Source organism: Callionymus lyra, chromosome 2, assembly GCF_982586985.1.
Source record: "Callionymus lyra chromosome 2, fCalLyr1.hap1.1, whole genome shotgun sequence".
In the NCBI taxonomy this organism is placed as follows: Eukaryota; Metazoa; Chordata; class Actinopteri; order Syngnathiformes; family Callionymidae; genus Callionymus; species Callionymus lyra.
The window spans coordinates 24,472,638-24,498,248 of NC_141819.1; the positions used below are offsets into that span (position 1 = coordinate 24,472,638).

General features: G+C 40.2%; 1 protein-coding gene across 1 annotated transcript; it reads left to right on the plus strand.

The window, feature by feature from the left end:
* The first annotated feature begins 2,276 nt into the window (after positions 1-2,276).
* Positions 2,277-19,902, plus strand: fam53b (family with sequence similarity 53 member B). Its single transcript, XM_087784246.1, has 5 exons — positions 2,277-2,419; positions 12,862-13,068; positions 13,863-13,917; positions 15,457-16,166; positions 19,137-19,902. Exons 2-5 carry the CDS (start codon positions 12,979-12,981, stop codon positions 19,473-19,475), a joined length of 1,194 nt encoding a protein of 397 aa, XP_087640372.1. The 5' UTR covers positions 2,277-2,419; positions 12,862-12,978; the 3' UTR covers positions 19,476-19,902.
* Positions 19,903-25,611: the final 5,709 nt, after the last annotated feature.

Consider the following 25,611-nt stretch of genomic DNA (forward strand, 5'->3'; position numbering starts at 1 on the left):
TAACTCGATGAAGAAACGATTTCTTCTTTGAATAATAACACATTTTCTTAAAATTCAATTTCTACATGCGTGTTATCTTGACTTCCCCTAAAACCCTTTAACACGCAGGGATGAGTCAGTGTGATGAACTTGTCTATGAACATAGTAGTCGAGGATTAAACGGATACACATTTTATTTGCAGGTCTATGAAAAGACGTATGTTCTTACTTCACTTTACAACTTCAGTGAATCACACGTAGAACAGATATATCTTGTAAGTGCGTGTACTTCTGGATTTTGACCAATGGTGTCAGTGTTTTCTACCATCTGACCCTGAGCTCTTGGTATGGATTTCCTGGCCTAACTTCACAAAAGTGTGTGAGACTGCACGCCAGAATAAAGTTGTGTTTGTTGTAAAAAATGTAGATTTGTGGGGATGGGAAGGATTAAGTGATCATTAAAAGTGGAGAAGGCTCCTGTGACAAAGGTCCTGTCACCATCTGCTTCAGTGCAGATGGCACACACACTACTGCATGGGGTCTGGCCGTTGGAAACACACTTCCTTTTTTTTTTTTAAACTACTTACCATATGCCTGACACTGTAACAGTATCAATATCAGTAAAGAAACAAGTCAATACTTTATATTTCCAACAGTGCAAAGTAACTCTTTTAATACTTGTTTTGAGTCTGTCGTGGTAGGTAAACACCACCCTCTATGGGCTCGACACTCTAAATACACCAGAGTGACATTGAAGTCACACTGAAGTTTCTTTGTTGGTTGTTCACAGATACAGCATAGGTTCAAATCCTTCTACACTAGAGGCAGACAGTCTTAACACGAGGAGGACAGTGGAGGGGGAGATTAGTGGCACACAGCAGATGTTAGGCCCCGATTAACAATAGTGTCTGCCAGGGGTGAGTCTCGGCTCCCCACCCGTCTGGGGGCCCACCGTGCAACTTTTGGGGACAAACCGAACACACTGTAAATGAAGTCTTTATGAAACTTTACTGACATTTGTACACGCTTAAGCAGAAGTATCACCGTGTAACAGGGTGATTTCACAAAGTTTAATAATAGTTTTGTTTAGGAAAAAATGTGCTGACTATTTTTCAATTATAAAGTTTTCTTATTTGAAATGTATTATAAAGTTAAATACATGTAACCATGCTTTCAGTGGGTTTTTATTTTTGCTATTTCTGATTAAAAACAACAAAAAAAGGATTTGAAAGGATATTTACTAAACTTTGTAACTTTTTCTGTGTCCAAGAAGTTATATTTCTAAAATAAAATGTTTTTCAGTTTATAATTGTTATGTCTAATATCACTAAAATGTGACAGATATAAAAAAAAACAAAAAAACATAAACATAACATAAAACAATTTTTAAGGGACATTTCTGGATGGTATTGTAAGTAATTTATATTTGTAAAGTACCTTTCACAGACCAGGGTCACAAAGCACTTAAACAACAAAACAATTTTAACAAAGTTAAAAATACATACAAATTAAAAAACAAAAAGGTCAAGACAATTGGTTTCAGAAATGTAGGATATGATTTGGTATATCATTCTCTGTCTATTTATCACTGACATTGTTTCTAATGTTCTATATTACTAAATGTATGTGTTTTGAAATGGTTGTAAAGCAAATCTTATTAATAAATAATGTTCACAAATGGAGGATGTCAGTTCCTTTTTTTTCTTTCTTTTTGATGTCAATTCCTAACAGGTTTATACATAAAAGGCATTTAACTTAGGCACAATAAAGATTGCAGGTCATTATTATTGATTCGATACACTTCTGAAATGGTTTTCTGATCATAAAACGTTTTAAAATAGTTGCATAGAATTTACGAAAAAAGTAGAAAGTTGCAAATTATTAACGTATAAAATACAGATTTAGTTTCCTGCGATGTTAACTTAAGTAATTAAATGTGAATTGTTTGTTTCTTTCTCGGTTTTTCTTTTTATATAGAAGTGTTTTGTCCGATAAGAACTCTAGTCTGAACTGATTACTTTGCATTGCTGCAGAACGGATCGTTCCATTAGTTGGTAACCTGGAGGGGGGGGATCAGTCTGGCAGAAAAGTGTCTACACGCTATTCTAAAACACTATGCACATTTAAATTTTCTTAAATCCATTTTAAATCCATAAAAATATAACTATTCGTCAAAATGTCTTCTTTTTCATTCGTGAATCGGCCATCAGCGTCCCTACGGTACCAGCAGTGGTACCTCCCTGTGTATGTTGTCATTAGCGTGCAGAGTAGTGAAACAATGTTGTAGTTTGTAGAAGCTGCCTGGAGCAGGAGTACAAGCCACTGCTACTCCTGACTTTCGCCTTATTTTTCTCCACAAAACAACACTTTTAACATGACCAACAGACAGTAGCGAGCCGCCTGCTGTCACCGGAGCTCCGAGGCGTTCACTACGATGCTTGTGAGTGCGATTTTTAGGTCAAATAATAAGTACTAAAAATCATATTTATGAAGTTACTTTAAAAAAAAGTAGTTTTCTCATGGGCTTTTGTTGTTCACCAAGGTGTTTTACTCTCTTTAAAAAACAATGGATGGTTTAAAAAAGAAATAAGTGACAGTCTGCCTAACTCAAGTGAAACTTTAGAAAGTAAACTTTGTTAGCTTAGCAAATGTTCCTCATGTGTGCACTAGGCTTTGTCTGGATATCTCCCTGTCATTGTGTGATATTGTTCTCTTTCCTCGCAATAATTCATGTTTAATATGACTAATACTTCTCCTTAATAATATAACTAATACTTGTCATTATGATGTCATTATTGCTTTCAGATGTTTGAACCAACTTACCGGCTCGAAATGCATCATAAAGTGTTTCCCAATAATTACATTGTTGACAGTAGATTAAAATGCAATATTTAAACATTATATCAAGTTTAACACTGTGATGTACAAATAATAATAATAACGCAATGACAATAAAGGATTTCTCCTTTACGATCGACTTTTCATCCCTTAGGTTTGCATTTTCAAAATAATGGTAAAATGAAGTATTGTTTTGTTACTTAAAAGCTAAACTTACCAACAGTTTGTTAGCTTAGCAACTTTACCTCATGTGTGGATTGCCTTAGCCTATTGTGTCCCTGGATATACACATTCTGCAATAACCTTGTATCTACTACTCTTTCTAAGATGCAACAAAAAAAAACCTTTCTGAACATTTTGTAAATATAAAAAGACATGTGAGAAGCTTAGACCGACATTTAACACAAGGGTACTTGTATATGACTGGACCAAGTTATAGTTGGCTTAAAGTTAGTTTACTAATTAACTTTGGATTATGTATGATCTTGTTCCCTGTTGTCAGGTTTACCTGATATCTTGTCATTTGTTTTCCGATATCTCCTCCTTTATTATCTATGGTTTACTGAATCAACACAGTGTTGAAATACTGATAGCAAAGTTGCAAAGTCAAGCTTAAACATGCTAAAACCTATTTATAGACTTTCAAATGATCATGGCTGTATACAAGTGTCTTCAAAGTATATTGCTGAAGCAGTGTGTGTTTGTTGTCAAAACACTTAAACATTCCATGATGTGTGTCTGGTGTATTTTATTATGTAGGCCAGACCTTCAGGCCTGTCATTTGCAATGTGAGGGTACTGTTCTTTTACAGTTTGTGCCGTCACAGTGGAATGTCTCCTCTTTATCAAGCTTTCAAACCTTCCACTCAGGTATGAAGGCTGACACACACACACATCTAGCTGAGCAAGTTGTCTGTAAAATACAGATCTTCCTAGATCTTAAATAAATATATCACCAGTACTCGTGGCCTTTCTTTGAGTTTAAAATCCTGTTTGCTCTGTAGCCTGTGTGTAACATTCTGTGAGCTCTTGTCACACCAATTTCTTTGCCAAACTCATTTCCCTTTCATGAGGGATTTTGGAAAGGAGTGTAAGAGACTGTTTGTGCTGGTTACTTAGACAAGCTCAGTTTTCAGAGCCTTTATGCTGAAACTGAGAGCCATCCACCTGGAGGGCTGGCAGGCTCCTCGAGAGAGCTGTTGAGCACTAAAGTGCAAAAGCAGATTCCCAGCAGAGATTGTGAGGGATGCCTCCTTTCACCGAGTACTGAGAGTCCAGGTGATGTTTTTTGCAATATGACATAGTAGCTTTACAATTTTGATGTATTTACATAGATTTATTTCACCTTCAGAATAAGTGAGGACGTACTTGTTATAATGACACTCTGGTTACATCAGTAAACTATGAAAAATAATGATTATTTGTTATTTTTTAACTACATAAGCTGTACAATACCATGCACAACTCAGATTTGATTTTACTGCTTGGTATCTGATTTCATATGGGTCATATTTGTTTGACCACAATCACACATAAGAGCACTAAACCAGAAAAGCCACCAGGAAGGCTGGAAGAAAACGATCACTGGATATGAGCAGCTGATATTGGTTTCCTTAGGCACAAGGATGGTTAGGTTTCCTCAACACATTTCGTCAGGAGCCAAGGGCACACTCACACTGGCCAAATAGATCCAGGCCAAATGGGACTCTCAATGCCACCCCTCTTAGCTCCCCTTTTTAGCCTGTAACCACACTTCCCCAGAATCCAACTGAGCCAAGACTATTATTTCTCAACGTGTTGTGTTCCTTGACAAGAAGGAGGGATCTTCTACATTTTAAGTCATTGTTTTGTAATAGTTATGACATTAGTGATATTTTTATTCACTATATAAGCCTAGAACAGGCCTTGAACTCACAAAAAAGGGAAAATGAATACCAGAAAATGCAAAAGTTAAAGACATAAAATGTTATTGGGGTTTATGTTGAAAAAAAGAAGTGCATTTTTCTTTTAGTTTGGAGCAAAAATGTGAAAAGTGATTCTCTCCTCTTTGGCTGAGGTAAAATAAATTACCATGATGCTTAAATCTTCAACAAAAATGTATTATAATTTTTATTAATAATGGGTCATTGACCCAAATACTCCAAGTACACCTTATCACAGCGTTAATCCACACAAGGAACACATAAGTGTGAAACAGGCTCAAACTCAAATAGATTTACTCATGTAGTAGTAGGTTTAGAACACGTTGTGTAGCCTTTACTGTTGGCTTAACAATCCATGCAGTTCATGTAAATAGCTTCTGGTTCACTTCATAAACTTCAGAATGACAGGATCACTTTGTTGGTGTATCCTGGTGAGTTGATGGAATATTTGGGCTGGAAAACGACAGATTCTTAGCGAGGATTTGCTTCATTGCGCTTTGGTGAAAGTAAGAAGTCTGAATCTTTCTTTCTTGGGTTTCATTAATGTAGCTCGGTCGTAGAAGGATGTTGTTTCTCCAACTCTTTGTGATGAAGGGACCTTGTCAGAGTTAGCATTCAAGTGAACAACTTCTCTCTCCGACTCGGACAGGGTTATTGAAAGCCTCGATTACAGAGCCCCACAAAGACTGTGTTCTAGACAAATGTATACAGTGCGAGTGATTATGTATGAGATAATTAAACAGCAGGCTTCTTGAAAACGTAGGCCTGCTTGGCTGTCGTGCATAACCATGCTGTGCCTTTGTGTTTATGGTAAGTGGGCAGCTGCAAGCTTGCGAGGCCTTGGCTGTACCCCAGACCCTCCAACCCGGCTTGATAACTACAATTGAAGCGCCCTGCCATGCTCATTTTTGACTATTCACTCCAACGCTTTAAATGGAGAGTGTGCCTCCTGTTTGACATTGCCTAATTTCTGTGAACATGCGGACAGCTGTGTGCTAGCCAGCACCCCGCCAAGTGTTTCATGAATCTGTCTTCCACCTGTAGCCGAGCCCAGTGTCATCTGCACGTCGTGACGGGTAACTAATGGCATCAACAAAGCCAAGGTCGCTGAAATTTCTATTTACCAAGAATTACGCTCGGCACAGCAGAAAAACTGGTTTTAGCCTTTTATTCAATTAGAACTTCTTTATCTCGCCTGCATGCCTGTCGGCTTTTTTACAACAAGCCCTGTCTACACATCCTCTAGTATTACATTATAAACTGCTTCGGTCCAAATAGGGATTTGACATGAGATAGAAATAGGCCGAGCACCAGAGAATCTTCTGTGTTAAAATACTTTTACTTTTACCCTGAATATCCTTAAGAAGTGTGTTGTTCTCACAAATGCTTTGTATGGGCCGCTGGTTGTCTCAAGTTATTACTTAGTTATGAACTATTATTAACTCAGTTAATGTTTCAATGTAGGAAGGAATTAAAACAACTATTGTTTATTATAGTAGCGGACCCAAACTATATTTTATCTATTTATGATGCAAGATGCTGCAATACTACACTTGTCCAAGTACATTTATTATCCAAAGCCTGGTCTTGCTTACTCACTCAGTCCATGAACTTGAAAAAACAATGTTCTTTATTTTGGGGTTTCTCCTGATTTTATTAAGCTTATTTTGATATGACAAAATATGAGTTTTAAATTGTATGTGGCCTAGGCTAAATAAGAATGTTTACATGGGAGCTGATAAAAATGCATTTTTCTTTGCAAGGTCTGACATAGAAAGGCATGTTAGAACGCTAAATGTTTTCATCGTTAGTAGCACAATTTAAGGCACTGGGTTTTGGATCCTTAGGTGTGTATTGGCAAGAATCTGGCCATACAACACATATACAGGGGCAATGTTACATTATATTGCAATACTGTAGAAAGAAGGATATATTTGTAGTATTGCCCAAGTTCTTGACTCTGGCATTACAGAATTAACAGACCACATAACTCTTGACGAAGTCAGAACTGCTCTTATTAGTTTTGAAACGAAGATATGCCCTGACGTCAGCTTTAAAAGCTGCCGGAGTCGACTGTATCCTCTCGTCCTCGGTCATCGTAGGGATGTTACAGGACTCAATTGTTCCTTTTGCTAAAGAGTCCGTAATGACTCTTGCCATCTAGCGGCTGGAAGTTGAATTGCAACAAAAAAATGAATAACCTCCATGAAAGTATATTAATTGTAAAAAAAAATAATCTAATTATTTGATAAAAACTTAATTAATATTTAACCATAACCCAAATATTTTCTTTATTGATACAGTGCTCTTTCATACCATAAAAAAAATTAATTAATATAATATAATGGTGTGTGGATTTTTCTCACAGTCCTATTTTGTCCTCTTTTGTTTAATTGAACCTGTTGAGTGAACTGAGAATCCATTTGATCTGTGGTTCACACGCCTAATTTAATAGTTTAGCCAGGGAAGAGTGTGTTGTTCTTTAAAGTCTGGCAGATGTTGTAACATTTATTGGCACTAACTGTAATTGCCAGTCAGCCGAGATTCAAAAATCCTTATGTAAAACTAACCTAACCTGTAAGACTACTAGTCTTAATCGGTTACCTGCTACCAGGTTCCCATGGTCAAGATGTCAGTAGTAGTAACAAAGACGACTATTGTACTTAAGTAAACTTGACTGAGCTAAGAAAACTCAGACCAGTTACTGTGTTCAGTATTAACATAGACCCAGAGAGACCTTTTAAACCAGGCAATGATCAGACCTTGAAATAAGTTATTAACTTAATAAACTGTTGTAAACCTTAATTTGAAATATATGTTTTCTCGCTAGTAAAATAGGATTCAAATAAATCCTCTAATAAGGTTAAATCTTATATATCTTCTCTCCTTGAGATTAGCTGATCATCCTAAGGGTATTAGCCATCACTGTGCTTAAACACTTATATCTACTAACTTATTGATTATGACCGCAGCTGTAGCAAAGAAAATGATAAACAAAGAAAATCGGTTCAAACGGTTTAGTAGGCTTTATGAAAATCTATACTGTCTGTTAAGGACTCTATATCTTTTTTTTTAAAGAATATTACACACCCAAAAATGCCAAATGTAATCTTTCAAGCAAATTATAGCAGCTAGGGATTTAGTGACGGTCTCAAGCCAAATCCCATTTCACCCTTTGGCCTCACCCCAACTGCCCTGCCCCCACATTCTGCACTTCCATCTCCAGGGATAAAGCGTCCTGATTCATGACGGGTTGAAAGAGGTGAAGGTCAGAGAAGCCAAGCACTCACTTCAACTAGATGTAAAATGTACATGTAAACATACATTGAAGTACTTTGTTAAGCTATCCAAACTCTTCTAGGCAAGATGTGGACTGTTAATACTGACTGAAAGACAAGTAAAAGAAAATGAAGGGATCCTGATTATTTTATTACAAACTAGTTAGAAAGTATAGGCGAACTCACAATAATGCAACCACATCAAAAAAAACAACAACACACATTGGATAAATCTAATTAATTCTCAAGAAAAACAAGTCTCATTTGTTCACAATTCAAAATTGGAGGCCAGGTATCACCCAAACTGATAGAAGATTGTCATTATACTCGATTAAACCACACTTGTGATGTCACTGTCATGTCCGACCGATCTTAAAATAAATGTTTTTTAGTTTTTTAATATGAAAGTTATCATAAGTCATCATTCAATTTTTTATTGATCATAGAAGGATACAGGACTGTTGAAATGGATTAATAGTTTTATAGCAAATAAATCAAGTCATGTTTATAGAAAACAATGATTGTGTATTCAAGAAGTAACTGCTGTGTGTATCATGTGACTACCAGACATAAATTAAACATGGAATGCCTAAAAACACTTTAATGTCTGTATAATGTCATAGCTATTCATGTAAGAATTAAATGGGTTATTATAAAAAAAAACAACCTTATAATTCTTTTGATGCAATTTTCTTCTAATGTTTGTCAAACCGATTATATCTTTAGTAATACCAGCCAGAATTATGGGTTTTCTTTCAGAGAATTTGAATACTATCTTGATTTTAGAAGATATTTGCTCAAAGCACGCCAACATCAATACAATACAACAATGTCAAAGTGTGATGTGTCTTCTGACTGATAAAAATAGTGGTGTTCTTCGACTTAGCCTGAAATCCATGCCTTAAAGACAGGTTTTCATCTAATCAGACTTCATCGCCGTCCTATCTCAGTTTGTCGGCACCAGAAGGAGCATCTTGCATCATTCCACCCTATCCACAGAGATAAGTCAACTAACTTGTCATGGTGGCTTCTGAGTCCATCTTGATAAGACCTATCAACCTCCAGACACATTAGAACCCGCTTCAATATCTGATAGTGGCAACAGCTACGTGATGGACTCGAGTTCTAAATATTTTTTAGACGGGTGGTGCCGCCGAAAGGGAAATATGTTTGGGTTTTTTTCAGGTTTTGTCTGTACAAGCATTTTTCTCCTGCCACAGTGTTTGAGAAAAATTTAACGGCAAGGCCACGATAAGCTTTCATGATTGTGTTGAACTTATTCGTTGAGCTGAGGCATGTTTTTAATCGTGCTCATTTGAAGAGCTTCATGTGGGTTTTTGGAATTAAATTGTGAAAGCCGTTCAAAGCAATAGTGCCTTAGCTCTAACATTTTTGTCCTGTTTGGAAAGAGTTTTTTGGATAAAGATGTTTCTTGATGTTTGAAACTTTAACATAATGATTATTATCTTTTTTTAAATATGATATCGATTGAATTTTAATGGTTATGTAGTCTCATGTTAAGTCTTGGTAAAAACCTGATGGTAAACTTGGATCAAAGTGCAAAGGAGAACTGAAAGGTGCAACTGTGATAGTATTTTATTGTAGATGTAGTTTCAGATCCCTTAGTGACCATTTGATCACAATTGCAGAGAAAGATAATAAAAAGCAATCATCTTAGTCCTTGGACACAGAAAACCTTGAGCCAGAGACCGCGATCATAAACCAGTTGTTAAATTTGATCAGACTGTCCTTAAAGAAAATTGCTTCACGAAATAGGGCGAAAATTGTGAACTCCATATACAAGTGAGATCACTGTGACAACACAAGGCCTTTCGAATTTCAATACAATTTTGTCTGGATTAAGACGAACAAGGGGAAATCATGGAAACATAATTTGTCGGTTGATTTGGCCCATTATTACTAAAAATTGAGACAAAACCCTTGAGCAAACAGTCTGACTTTTAGAGATTATTGCAGTAGCAAGTAGAACCTATTATGGTATGTGCAAAACATTGTATTTTATTTCACTTGTTTGCTTTTTCATCGGACTAATCTGTTTCCATCTTAGAGCCATTAAGTGATATATAAACAGCTGCTTCCTCCTGGCCAGTGTGACCCTAGTTATCTCGCCCGGAGCACAGATCTGTGGTTAATGGTCACGCACAACGTATGCCAGCCCTGCTCTCAAGCTGTGAGAAAACCTGAGCTGGGTCGCTCAACTTCACGCGGTATTCGCTTGTCTTCCTGATACTTTAAGTGTCATTAATGGAAGTCAGATGGTGATAGTAAACACCTCATCTAGTTTGTGGAGTCTCATGCTCTTGTGACCTAACCCCCCCCCCCCCACCATCTTCGAGACACATCTCTACTGCATAAGCAAAGTCCTGATGTTGCATTTGTTTTCCCACACTGTTGTCTCATCTGCAGCTTCTTTCTGTTCCTCTTTGGTTGCCTTTCAAATTTGTGGAACATTTCAACTTCCATGTTTTAGCCAAGGCCCACATCTCTGTCACAATATATATGTAGATGTGTTCGATATGTTTGTCATAGAACCGTTACTCAGCGGTTTGCTGTGATCACGGTGCAGCATTCAAGTGTAGAGGGTTGTTGTGATAACCGCAAGGTCAGCTATTCCCAGCCAGCCTCGGAGGATTCAATTACACAACTTTGACTTTGCTGTAGTCCTCTCTGTCCGCCCCAGCGTGGAACATTTAAACGACTAATAATTCACACAGCGTCGACGGCTCGGGAACAAAACAAAGTGATGAGATTCGTCATAGGTGGGAATGGTTGTTGAAGGGACCGGGTGGACTTGAAAACAGGAAAAACTCAAGATGAGTGTTTACTGATCATGTTGTTTACTAGATGGACAGTAAATGGAGTGTGTACTGTCCACTCAATTGTGCGTGGCTTTGTTTACAGAGGTCCACTGAAAGTTTCTAATGGTTCAGATGGAATTGCTCAAAACTGTAAAAACCCATTTTAATATACATATAAAAGATACCAGGCCAAGGATGCTTCCTTCCTTTCTATTTGGAACAGACCAAAGGAAAGTGAAAAGCAAGTTTAGGTAAAAGATATTGTTATGGAATGTGATAGACTGCTCAAAAAGATCTTGGTGGTTCACAGGGATAAACTGATAACTCAATTAGGTTATGAAAAACAACTGCTCAGTGATATCAGACTTAATCAAGTAAGAGAACAAAGTTTTCAAGGGAATCTAGATTATAGGCCCAACAAAATAAATACTTGCCAAACTGTCTGTAACAGGAAGTACGAGTGTTATTATTGTCTTTGTATTCTTGGAGGTTTAATCTATCTTAGTTATCTCTGTGTTTGTCCTCCTTCAACAAACACTCCTATCAAATGTATTTTCTTCAACATCACTTTTTACCATCATCTTTGTTCCTTGACTTCTCTTTAACACTGACATGACATAAAATGACATGTTTGGCCCTGAGGCATTTACAACAGCTTTTCAGCAAATGGCTGAAAGCTCTTGTTATATACAGTAAGAACTTTGAGTGTTTTACAGGTTTTACTCAACTGAACACTTAGATTTGAAGACCCCATCTGCTCATTTAAATTTACTTGATATTGATCTCAAGTTTATTTCAATAAAATACCTTAGATTCTGTTCAGTAATGTTGTCTCTAATCCTGACCACTAAATACAAAAACTATGATGTTCTTTTGATTGGGGCTGGGTGTCGAGCTTTATGTTCTTTTGTGGCACCGACTGAAATGCTTCGGTAGTACAGAGAGTGGAAACATACTTTTCTATATGCACGCAGTGAACATCACATTCATTTCTTACTTGCTAGCAAGTGTTTTTTTTTGCTCAGGACATTATTTGTTATATATATGCAAGAAAACAGCTTGGAGCTGAAAAATGTACTTAATATGTACTATGTATCACTTAAAATTGGTATCAGTGTTTAAATTGGTATCATTCAAGAACCTGTCTTGAAGCAAAGGTATCAGTACCAGTATTGAAAGTTTTTCGATCAATACCCAGCCCTAGTTGTAAATTAGTTGTAAGCTTTCATACATTAACGTTAAATGAATGTAGGCAAAGCAAAAAAAAGAAAAGGTCTATATTCTATGTACCTACTTTATGTAGGTAGATATAAGTGAATATGAGGCATTAGTTAAGCAGTACTATAAAAATGCCTTCTCTGGTATGCGGTGAAGATAACGAAAGGATTTAGTTGCCCAGCTTAAAGTCATTGTGCTTTGACAAATGTATGTCAGAAAGAATTTTTTTATTGTATTAATATTTTCATGTATTTTAAGTCACAACAGACAAGCAGTTCAATATTCTCTATATAAATGATTGTAAACAGAATGACATGTTGTTTAGACCAAGCTGTAATTTTGCAGAGTAAAAAGAGAAAAAGTTAATAAACTTTGCGGCTTTTATTAGAGAACACAGTGTTTGGAGATAATGACCAGATGCTATTTATTTAATTTGTGACTTCCAGTCAAATTATGAGTTTTTAGAGGCTTTTGTGAACAACAAATTATACTTGTAGAACAACAGGATGCTAATGGATGCTTATATGGTTTTGTCATGAATGAAAAGTTGGTGTCGCGATTGCACTGATAAGCATGTAGTTGCACCTTGAAGCCGCTCCAGCGGCGGAACAGACACTCGTGACAGATGTGAATACAGCTGCTGTTATCTGACGCCGACATATGGCGTCTATTTGATACTCCCTGTTCACTGTACGCCAGCGATGTGCTCACCTCTCACCCTGCTGGATGTGTCTGTGTCTATGTGATCGACAGAATGTGAGAAATTCGCTGAAGTCTAATCCCTACTCTCTCCTCTGTGTCCTTTCAGGATTGGGCCGAGAAGTGAAGCACATTCCTTAAAGGCTGCAGACTTGAGACGCACTCGCACCAGGACATTCGCCATGGCCAGCTCTCGCTGCTCTCACTGCAATAGTCTGGGACAAAGATGTGTGTTGCCATGGTGATTATTTACAAGAAAACACTGGAAAAGAAGGCCAGCGACGATGTAACATCTAGTTGTACAGATTTGGACCCGGTAAGAGAAAAGAAAATGACTCTCGACGACACGTCCGTGTTTTAAGTTTTGAACGACTCTGAGGATAAGCAGCTGTTTTATGTCAGGAAATAGTTTCTGACAGTTTAAGGGCTCAGTGTGACATTTTTTTCGGTTATGTCAACCTAAAACATAGCCTACATTTAACACCACTTCCTGCCTCGTTTCTCAAACGGATCCATACCTGCGTCAGTAGATGCGGATTTGATCCACACCATCTGAAGTTAAAATAAAACTTATTGACATGACTACAGAGAAGTATGCTAAATATAAATGGTTTGTGGTATTGTGTTATTGTGGCTTTATATAAATGTTCAGAAGCATGTAATGTGTAGATGAGTCTTTTAGTGTCAGTGGGTGTTTAGTGTCGAGTTTTTAGTATTTAAAGGATGTTTTAAAGGTTTTCTTGTACCCCTGAATGCCACTTGTGCATAATAAAGTATCAAACTATTTAGGCAGGACTATAGCGTTTCTTTTTTTTTACTTAAGTTACAGAGGATGAGATTGGTTACCTCTAGAGTGACGCCAGAGGTTTGCTCTGTTTCTCTTGGTTGACTAAAACCGTGAGGATCATCAGTCTTGAGTGAGAGAATTCCCCGTCAACAGCTGATTCGCCTGGAGAAATGAAGTCACCAATGGCGGCTCTGTCTGCTGCGCTCACACTTAGATGTTAGACAACATGCATGGCTTCACACGCAACAGTTTGACATTTTTTATGGCGATCTCTTTGATTGAACAACACCGTTTGACAGCGAGTCTTTCATTTATCTCCACAGTTCCAGGAACAGACCATGAGCCAGGGGACAACACTCTTCTCCTGTGGACTTATGGGTAAGAAACCCATGAACGTCAACTTTGTTCACTACTTATAGGTTGCCAAAGGTTTTTGCTATTAAAAACAAATATAGAGTTACTCATGAGGATACACGCAATATGAGTATTAGCTTGCTAATTGGATTTCAAACATTCAACTCATCAAAGTTTTATTGAGTTTGAAATTACGTGCAAGTCCAACAGCTTTTTTTGCAGGAGAGTCAAATGGAAATGATAATAAGATGCCTATTTTATCTCTTTTTTTCCTGTTCTGATCACAGCATGAACTAACCCAGATCTGTCGCTGACCATTTAAAAAACTCATGCAGGCACTAGTCTGGACCCAGAGTCAGTGAATGAAAACACGCAGTGATCAGCGCTCTGTGTTGTGTCCTGTCAACAGTCGCTAAACGCGAGACACGTCTGACAGGTGTTCCTGACATACGGTGCTAATATCTGCTCATTAGCAGGTTATCATTACCAGACTGTCTCGCGTTCCATGGTTGAAACAAGGTCAGCGTATAAAGCCGACGTGCATTACTACCAATTGTCAGTCTTTGGGGATTTCGTCCGTGGCAGCGGGAGAATAGACTTGTACATACCAGCTGTGGGCAGTGGCTCTGTCGTTCAGTGACTCAGAGTTGACTGACCCGTTCACATGGATGACCCAGTGGCTGTAACGAGAGATTTTGTGACGCCACTTCAGTCTTGAAAATCGTCAACAGCCACATGAAGTGAAGCTTTCCTCAGGCAGCCCTGACGGCAGTAAAAAGGTTTATTTTTGGAGTCAAAATTCACAAAGAGGGGAGTTGTGTCAACAAAACGTGCTGCGATTGTTGCTCTGACCCGGTCCAGAGCTGCGCTCTGACGTTGCCAAACAAAACTGAGGATCTCTGGCTGGAAGTGATTTGTACTTCTTGACTTCTTATTCCCAAAAGTGACTCTTTCTGATGTTGACTCTGCTCAGAGTCAATCGGGTCTGAATAGTTTTGTCACGGAAATAAATGACCCAATTAACCAGAAACGTGAAGCCCAGGGCCCTTTCTCTTTATTTATTGTGGTCCATTTGAAGTCAAAATAAAACACTCATTTTGGACATTTTGATAAATTAGTGGTTGCTGTTTCAACTTTAAATAGGAGGCTTTTTATACTATGTCACACTTTTTTAATAAATCAACCTGTATTTTTGTAATAAAGTCCCTGTATATTATTTTACTTTACTCTTTCACCCGGATATTTACTTTCTTGAAAAGAAAATGTTCAAATGTTTATTCATTTAATTTAAGTTTTAGGTTTCAGTGAAAACAAAACCCAAAAATATATGTTAGCATCATAGTACACGTTGTACACACTTCCACACAAACTGTACATGTGGTCAGAGATTCACACCAGAGGTTCAGGTTCCCTCCTTGAACTCTTCTTTTTGAGGGAAGTGCTGTTGCTCGGCCCGGCAGCTCTTTGGCTGCTCCTTAAGTCGTTCAAAGTTCAACTGGGACCTTTTAGGGAAACATTACTGTGGTTTTTCTTTTGGCTAATACCAGGATTTCTTTGTTGTAGATCCAAGTCGTCAGTGGTGTGTGGTGGGTCACGGCTGCGCCATACAGCAGAGGCCGATCGGGAGCAGCCTGGAGAACCTGTGGGGCGTCCTGCCCGGCGTGCACAAGACTTCCGCTCACTGGGACTGGGATGTGGGTTCTACCTCCAGTACGATCAGCAGCTTGCTGCAGGACTTGAGCCTGACGGAAGCGGCCGCCTCCACAGCTCCGCCCAGCAAGCGCCAGTGCAGGTCCTTGTCTTGTTCCGACGAGCTGGGCAGCTGTCGAACCGCCTGGCGCCCTCAGGGATCCCGATTGTGGACCGCCGTCGAGAAACGGCGGTGCCACAGCGGAGGAAGCGTCCAGCGTGGCGGTGGAAGCTCTCAGTTGTGTTTTCCTGCCATGCAACGCAGCTCCAGCTTCAGCCTCCCGACCCGCTGCAACACGGCCGACCTGCCCTGCTTCTCACAGTCTGCCTTCACACCCCTGTCCTCTTCGGAGCCCCTCTACCTCTCTCAAGAACCGATCTGCGTCACCGAGCCTAGCAGACCTTCTCCGGCTAGTTCCCCCGACTCCACGCCGGAGCTGGAGCGCCGGGGCGGGCAAGGAAGTCTCCCGCGTAGTCGCTCGCAGCCCTGCGTGCTCAACCACAAGAAGATCGGCGTGAAGCGCAGGAGACCAGCAGACTCGCACAAACAGAGACCCTCGTTGGATCTGGCCAAGATGACCCAGGTCAGTGTGGAGAAGAACCCTTTGTGTCTGAATAGAAGTACAATCACAACAGGGGATGTTATAGTGGAGATGTGTGAGGTGTGCTGGATCAGAGCGTCCATAGAGACAGAATCTAGGAAGCTCTTCAGGAGAGTTGCTAGTTAGAAGTGGCCCCAAAGGAACTTAACTGACCAATATGTTGAGAATTCCAAGATACTCATGATGTCCTGTCGGGTGTGAGTCAACAGTTGAAGTATTTCGCTGAGATTTGTAGGTCAAGGGTTTGTTCATTTTGGAACACATAGCTCTGTTAACTACAACTTTTTTAAATTCCAGAGATAATGACAAGCCTTCAGCTGGAAGTTCTCGAGTCCATCTCTTACAAACAAGGTCATGCGGTCACTGTGTCTTTCCTCCCGCTGTACGTCAAAATGTGTTGGCCTAGACTTAGTTTCCAGGATAGGCGAGGGTTCAAGCACGTAGATCTGTTGCCTGTTGATTTGTTTTTTAACTTTCAAGACGAGAAAACGTCAGTATTTGTGGTATTTTAGAAAAAGTTTTAATTAACTGTGAAAAGGCCTCTGTCCAGGTATATGTCAGTTAAGTTATCAGGTACAAACGACTGAAGAATTTCCTCATGGAGGCAGAAAACTTTATTTATAACAATATTTGTTCATTTTTATTTTCATTTCCAGTTCCTTAACTATTTTACAGTTTTGTTCATTTCCAAGCGTCCCGGAAACCAAGCTTTAATGACTCTGTTTATATAGATATTGAGTAAAATCGTCACATATCTGGGAGTTTCACACGTTCGAACGGCTGAATCATAAACAGCGCTGACTCTGCACTTCAGGAGAGTCAACCAGAGTTCAGTCTTGTCTTAACAACACTGCTGCTGTGACACAACATTCGCAAACGCATTCTGTGGAGGGAGGTCAGCCGCCGGAGCAGAGTCCGTGGGGGAGTCGAGCAACAATATTTTCGCACACAAATGCCTTGCAGACCAGATTGTTAGCGTTGGAAGCCCGTTTTTCGAAAGTCCTCGTCGGAGGCCTCGAGTTGTTCTTCGGGTCTGCGGCCTTTTTATCGTCGTGGCCAAACATCTCTCGTCTGATTGGCCGGCGTGTAACTGGAAGCCAGCGTGTATGGATCGACGCAGAAGAGAGAAGGGTGTTTGGTGGGGAGATATTGATCTCTGTAAAGAGGCCGCATCACTGCCACAATCACACCATCGATCGTATCGATGAAGAGTCAAGGTCATTATAGACGAGGATACCTTCGTGATATTGTGGTAACATGACAGTATCGAGTCAGAAACATCAGCAGTTTTTTTTTTACAGTCTGTTTGTCTACACCCACGTTATCATGATCCTGCCGGGTTGCCTGGACTTGAATGATTGACAGGATAATTCATTCAGCCTATCCCAGCTACTTAAGGCAAGAGGCAGGGGAAAAACCGAGAAGGTAACCAGACTTTTGAAGGACACACTGTGGGAGAAAACCAGTCGCTGGACTCACCCAAGCAAGCACCAGTTGAACATACTAACTCCACGTAGAGAGAGCTTTGACTAGAGCTTGAGGTGAACCTACAACTTTTTTTCTTCGATATGGTATTGCTTCACATGACGCCTCTCACACAAACACGAATTTACCCACAAAACACTTGGTTTAGTGGCCGGAATTGGCAGGAAAGTCACGATCAAAATACATTGTTGTATCGATACTTCAGATCAAGGCGGTAATTGTGGACAAAAGCCACGACAAGTTCAAGAAACAGAAACAAAAATGTGGTTTTCCTTCTTCAGAGTCTGAGAAACTGCCCTCATCCACAAATAGACATCGAACGAGACTCATCAGTCACTGGCGGTTTCTGCTCTTAGAGCTCTGGGTTTAAGCATCACTGGGGCTCCAGCCAACTGCGAAGATTTATACGGCTTTGGCCCACCATGGTCACGTCTACTCCAGTCGACTCTGGAGGGGAAAATCCTCCAATTTGAGGAAAGAAATAAGCCCTTTGCTCCTGGTTTATATGTGTTGGAATTATACACTAGTGAGTCAAAAGCTCGCTTAATTCCACCAGCTGACATATTGAAGAGCAGTTTGATCCAAATGACGTTTGCTTTGGTTGATGTTCAATGATGAACCACTGACAAGCGAAAACCTCTCAGCGTATGTTACTTTGAAGCAGAAGTCAGGGATACAAAGTGAGATGTTTGCTGACATACAAGTGTTTTTCAGAACAGTAATGTAGGGTATTGTTCTTTACGAGAACATAAATGTAGTCGTCAGGAATACACTGAACTGCGACCACATTCTGTGTCGATCGTACGACTTTGATGACTTCCGATTCACTTTCAAGTTGAACTGTAAGCTGATGCAACGGAGTCGCTGGTCGCGGACGTAAGCCCCGACACGTCCACTCCTGTTAAACATTACATCAGCACAGAGTGACAAAAGGGTTTAACAGAGGCTGCCTTTTCTCAGGAGCTGCAACGGCCAGGCAGCTGTCCTGCCTTCTCCACATTAGCTGCACAGATTGGATAAGCCCACGTCGTAAAGCCCTCGCAGCTGTCCAACCCAACGTCCTGCAGACGCGTCGCCGCATGTGGACTTGCCCAAGGAAGAGTCTGGGCTTACTCAGATGTGTGTGTTCTTTGTGTGGAAGGAACAGAAAAGCGGCACGTCCGTAGGCAGATGTGATTAATGTCCAGCCTCTGGCTATCTGAGCACAATCTGTCCCCGAATGGATTCAACGGTCAAACTACCAGTTGCTCCGTTTGTACTGCTGCTGCCGAGATTTACAGCCGGTGCATCTGGCAGTAGCATTTCCAAATGTTTAAGTACAGGAGAGACAACGTTTGTCTGCACTGGACAAAGACGTTACAGTCAGAACAGACAGCAGTGTTAATCTGGGGGGAACTTGAAGGGACACTGTTTGCAAAAACTGCTTAAGAAAGAAAAAGTTTGAGTAAAATCTCTTTTCATTCACAGAAACTTCGGAATTTCCACAGCCTGAGCTGCCTGGGAATCACAAGTGAAGAGTCCGACAAGAGTCCGACCACCCTCAGGACCACCGGTCAGGCCGACACCGATGTCCCGTCGACGGAAGAACACATCTTAGACCACGACCCACCGCGGACCAAAGAGACCGGGCACGAACAGAGTATGTCGGATCCTGCCATCGAGGAGGTGGACTGGACTCAGGATTTCGGCGGAGGGACCCGCTACGGGAAGGATAATGCCACTCTGTGGGTGGGACTCTGTGGCACCAAGAAGGACGTGCATCAGCTCGGTGGCGAGTTGGACATCGATCAGATCGAGAGGAACTAAGCTGGACTGCCTCTCGTTGAACTTGTCTTTTGTACCAGTAATGATAGTCTTAAGGAGACGGATGAAACGCGACGATGTCTGAAAGAGCCTTTTTGTGGGGTCGCTTTGTTCAGCGCAGAGTTTTTACAGAAGTTCTTAGATATTAAACCGATACTAATCACTTTATTGTTGTACATCTGATGACTATTCTGTCCCGGTTTCCTCAAAAGCACATGGCGGATAGTAACAAAGAGAGGAAACACGAAAAAAAAGACTCTTTTTTTTTTTCTCTCGGTGAACCTGTAAACTACATCTGCCGCCTGAGATCTACGCTCCTGGTTGTCTGAGAGGAAATGTTGATGCTAATAGCAGCCGCGATAATTTTTGTAACGACAGAGTTGTGTAAAAACACGAACATATTTCTATAAGAATAAAATGTTTAAAAAAATGTTTTTTTTCATTGATTTGTTAGGGAAAAGGTTGCTGGTTCAGAGGTTTCCACTCTGGCTTGGAAATCCTTTTTAGATTTATTATAATAAACCACTTGTTTTCAACTGGATAATAGAATTTCCCGCCAATCGATCTAGCAACATTAACAGCCATGTCATTGTTCAGGAAAACTTTAATGCAACAATGTCGACTGACCCAATTAAGTGTCGGCGCAAGACAATCGCAGGAGCAACGGAGGCCTCAGTGTGTTTGTGTGCTGAAGCGGCCGCCCGGCCCGGAGGACGCCGGGCAAGGGGTGGGAAGTCCGACTCCTTTCAATTTTTTTTTTTGTGTTGTTATTGTTGATGGCGGGTGGGGTGGTGGTGGAGCCGGGCGGCGCTTCACCCCACCTCACCTCCCCCCCCTATCCTCGTGTGGGGGAAACAAAAGGGGCTTTTTGTCCTCAGAGGAGCACGGTGACATGTGAGGCGGCTGTGAATGTGGGCCATGTGTCAGGACTTCGCTTCGTCTGCTGCCCCTCCACCGGCTCCCTTATAAGTCTGCACCCCTGGAAAAGTTTAGCGAAATCCCTGGTGAAGTATAGGCTGCTCAGGAAGTCGGCGTAATTGGAAGATTGCCTGAAACTCTACACTCTCCGGCTCGGATGCCACAGTGAGCAGAACTGTCGGATTAAAACCCCCTTCGGGGACAATACGTGTCGTTAAATGGTTGCATGAGAGTCTCGGTGAGCTCACATGCACGGTGTCACGAACTGCCTCTGCTAGACAATTAATTTTGGGTAATGAGTCAAGAAGGAACAGAGTAAACAGAGCTCCAGACCCGCCGACGGACGCCGGCGTCCGGCCTTTAATCAGGGAAGCTGCACAAGCATAAAATGAAGTTCTCGAGGAGAAAGTGTTGGAGCTAATAACAAATTGTCCACCAGATCTAAAGGAGTCGACAGGTGATGGTCACACTTCTTATCTTATCTAATGACTCACGGACATCAGACGGTCAACTAAAGTTAACCTTCAACGAGGAGATTCTCCGTTGCGCAAGACTTCTGCTCATAACCGTCATTTTGAAAGTGAAATGTAACGGCTGACGACTGACCTGTGACCATGTGACCGCATATCCCCAATAAAATGGCTCTTATCGTCTTCCCTCAGTGTCACTGGCCGGTTTAACCCAGACTCACTGAGACTCACTGTGTTCCCACACCTGTCCATCGTTTGACCAACTTCCTGCTTACTTAGACGTTATTATGCGTCATCGTACTCTGGGAAAAGCAACGGTCTTGACTGGTTTTTAAAAATGGCTTTATAAAATAAATCTGACTTTTACAGCATTAAGATGTTTATTTTATAATGGACACACACTTTACAGTGTTTTTTTTTTTTTTATATACCATTTCCTTTTTGGTTATATTCCCTGTGATCAGTTTTCCTGCTCGACTTGATTGACATGTATAAGCTGCTGTAGCTCAAGGTAAATGTCCGCAGTATCGTCGTCCAATCACAATTCTTCCAGCCAAATCTATGCCTCTCAACCCGGGTTCGGCTATACCTGAAGACTGCATTTCAAAGATGGACGAGACCTGGCTTTAAACTCGTGGTTCAGTTACGGCTGAAGTCAGAGACACTACGTCTATGTTTCAACGTGTATTAATTCAAATCATTAAAGGTAAAAAAAAGGAAGGTTTGAATGGAACTGACACATGTGCGTCTTCAGCTCAAGACGTTTTAGACGTTCTGCAATAATAATAATTTAAAAAAAACAAACGTGACACCACTTATTGAGATGTTGTGACGAATCTGAATTTGAATCCAGGAGCAGGACGTACAGTCTGACAAGGAAGTTTTCTTGTTGTTTTTTGGGGGGAAAAAGCGAAAATCATCTGTGATTTCTCTGCCCCATATTTATCTGTATAACGTTTCCTTCAAAGTAGGATTCAGAGATCACCAAGAACAGACTTAATGACTAAACAGTATCAGTAAAGTGGCTTTTTTCAGTACAGTATCAAACACTGTAGATCACTATAAAGCTCAAAGAAACATTACAAGGCTCCAAATAATTCAGTGTCGCTTCAACGTCAATTTTTGGGACGTCATTCCTCAGCTCGAGGAGTGTCGTGATGAACCAGAGCAACGAGGGGTCCACGTGGAGGTCATGGGTTAAACTGGAAGCACCACAGCTCAGTCGGTTTACACTGGACAGTGACGCGCCGTTCACCTCCTACCCTGGATTGTGCGTCGTGTCCGCCGTCGACAACAAGGAGCTTTGTGTCCGTCGGGCCGCGATTTCAGCCTGAGTGGGCAGTACAGTCGGGGGTCAATGACGACCACGACCACAGACGGCTCTGTGTTCCACAAAAGGACCCCTTCAGTGTCCTTACGTAAAAAGTGGAGTTGGGTCAGAAACATTGCAGCAACATTTCAGACAGTTTCCAAAATGTAATATATTTATTCCATCAGAAGTTGGTCAGGAAGACATGTTTTGCCTCGAAGTAAGCAGGATGTTTTTCTCGAGTGAGGGGAAGAAGTAGAGGAAACTGATGGAGAGAAAAGTGGTCAAAAGTGAGCTGAGCCAGAAGGCAGGGACATACAACAAAACGAAAGACTAGATCATAAAGAAATAAATGCACTACCAGTCCAGGAACCAACTTAAGTTAGCCTTGTTAGCTTGTCGTTAAAAACAATAAACCAGACGGACAAGTTGACAATCAGAGTGTGAGAAGTTGAAGAATTATTTATGTCTTCACCTTCACCTGAAATGACATTTGTACCTATCCCAGTGTGTTCCAGTGTCACTCTGAGCTGCTGCCCACTCACAACTATTTGGCCTGCCGAGCGGACCTGCACACACACGCACATGGGAGTGGGACCAGCAACCGGCTGCTGTCAAAACAAAGAGTGTTTCCATGGATAACTTCATTCAGAGCTGCAGGTGTGCCTCTTATAGCTGACTCGCCGCTTTCTGAACCAAACCGGCAGAGAGGGAAGTTCAGCTGGCACTTGTTAGGGTGAACGCAGGTGTGTGTGTGTGTGTGTGAGTGGCGTAAAATGAGCGTTATCCAAATATATGACCCTAAAAACCAACATGAATGTTTACTGTGGGACTCTAAAAATATCTGTGTTTTCTCAGGTTGGGTTACCAGAAGCACTCATGAATGGGAGCTTTGAGGGGAAAAGAAAGATTGTGGACGGACGTGAGAACGAGGTGATGAAGAGGTGAATGACTTTTCAATAGACTCGGGATGACATCATCAGTGAACCAAAGTCCTATTTACAACGATGTCTAAAAAAAACTGACCCGGAACACTTGTAGTAGTGTCCACAATAGAAACACAACGTACAGAAAAATGAGCTAAAAGATGTAAAAGACAGAATTTAAAGTAACTGCTTTTTATTTCATCATCTACAGTCGTGTAAAAATGATAACATCAGATTTCTTCAGGTTCTTGTTGATTTGAATGAATGGTTCAACTGAAGGTTCATTTCTTTTTACAAATATAAATAAATAATAATAGTTTAATTTAAGAACTGTTATCAAGACATTTTCCACGTCAACACTTTTGATCACGTTTTCATTACATAAACAGAGATTTTATGCATTCCATGTTTTCTTTTCTGACTATTAGTCTCATGATACACACAGAAGTTGATAATCATCTTAAAATCAGATGGAATTATGCAATATTTATTTCTATATTCGTCTACATAATTTATCGTTGATATTTTCTGCAAAAATTATTTTCATTTACTTTGAAATGCTTCGGAAATGAGAGAGCAGTCTCAGGTCACACGCTTGCCTGACGTTTCTACACCTCCATGAACTTCCTGTTGAAGCTTGTCAATCTATGAAAACTTAAACAGGAAATAGAACACTTAAATCTTATAAAGAAACTTAGAAAATGTTTTTTTTCGCTGGTGTGTTTAGAAAGAAGCCTAGAATTGCTAACTGTCTCATTGAGTTCATCCAACTGTATGGTGTGAAGAGCTGATAGAAGGTAGTTTGGACATTAACCTAATCTAAAGACTACTAAAGTGTATTATCGTTTTCAAAATTTAATCCATCATTAAAAGTATAAATACAGTCGGATAACATAAAGACATTTTACCCTGACATTTATTCATTAAAATGTAATAAAACATGCCTAAAAAGTTCATACTTTGATTATTATTTAATGTTTTTAATAGAGAAAATGAATAAAATACACATATTAATAATCCTGGTAAATACATCACAATACAGACCTGAATCGTCTGCTTCAACAGCATCTATGAAATAAAACTACTCACGTTCTCACTCATGCAAGTTTGCTAGAACGAGGAAAAACCAACATGACTTTTATGAATAAAACACAAACTTAAGAAGTAGAATAAGGAGTAGAAAGTATGAATGAGCAAAAGCTTAACATGTATTTTAAAAAATACTTGAAAACTTGACCACTAATACAGACATGATCAGCAACAAAGGTCCAGGTACAGATGTGCATCCACTCACCAGATGCTAGCAGTTAGACAAACTAACCTGGAGGGACCTGATGGGTCAGTGTCAGGATCATGAGTGACATATTAGCTGCCATTACCTTTAGTGACCGTCTGTGGCTCACCAGTGATGTAACACACACTGCAGGTGTTCTTCACCCCGGTCTGGAGTCACAGTGGGTGTGAGTCAGAGGGAGGAGAGCTCATGTATTGACTCCAGAACATGCTCAGACATGTCTGCACAAATGAGCTCGTATAATCTGCTTCACCATCAGTGGTCATGAGGCCGACGTCACTCCCCATGTTTACAGTCGACTTCATCTGCCTTTCGCCTGCAGGAAATAAATAAACAGACTCCTTTATGATGTAACTTTTTTGATCTTTGGTTCACTTTTGTCAACTAATGTGAAGAACCAACTCTCCTGACTCACTCACATGTTTCAAATGTTGAAGTCTTCCTCTCCAAGTTGCAGTAAGTCTCTCATCATGACCATGTTTTGATCTTATTACTTTATAAAGTTCTCCCCCCCGTCTAAGATATCGGCAAACGAGAGGTTACGAGAGCAGAGATTATAACATAATAATGGTTTTCACTCCTCCTCCAGCCAGCTGTAATCACGCCACACTTTGTTTATACATTGAGTTCCTTGGAGGTGGAGACTTCCAGAATTTACCTTCCACTAATTCCCTATAGAACTTTAAACACTGCATTCATTCATTTTCTACCGCTTTATCCCTTATGGGGGTCACAGGTAGATACTGGAGACTATCCCAGTATCATAGGGCGAGAGGCAGGGGACACCCTGGAAAGGACACCAGTCTGTCGCAGGGCACACAAAGACACACAACCATTCACACTCATACCTATGAACAATTTCATAAAATTCTCAATCAACCTGTGTATGTTTTTGGACTGTGGGAGGAAACCGGAGTGCCCGGAGTAAACCCATGCAACACAGAGAGAACATACAAACCCCACACAGAAAGGTCACAAGTTGGCTCGGCCTGGAATCAAACCAGCAGCCTTTTAGATCATTTAATTGAAAAAGACATTAACAATATGAAAATATTACTAATTGGAAAAGGTACAAGAAAAACTATTCAAAATAAAATCAAAGGTTTTTATCATTACATTGTCTTAGATATTAAAAAGGAAAATATATATTTTTTGAGGTACAATTTCCTTTAAAAAAAATACAAAAAAAAAAGAATATTGCTTTAGGCCTCACATTTGTTTA

What these genes read in the sequence shown, in the direction of transcription:
- fam53b (XM_087784246.1), top strand. Translation starts at nt 12,979, where the DNA reads ATGTGTGTTGCCATGGTGATTATTTACAAGAAAACACTGGAAAAGAAG. An exon ending in GTTGTACAGATTTGGACCCG is followed by an intron (nt 13,069 to 13,862) that starts GTAAGAGAAAAG and finishes TTATCTCCACAG; the next exon opens with TTCCAGGAACAGACCATGAG. An exon ending in ATCTGGCCAAGATGACCCAG is followed by an intron (nt 16,167 to 19,136) that starts GTCAGTGTGGAG and finishes TTTCATTCACAG; the next exon opens with AAACTTCGGAATTTCCACAG.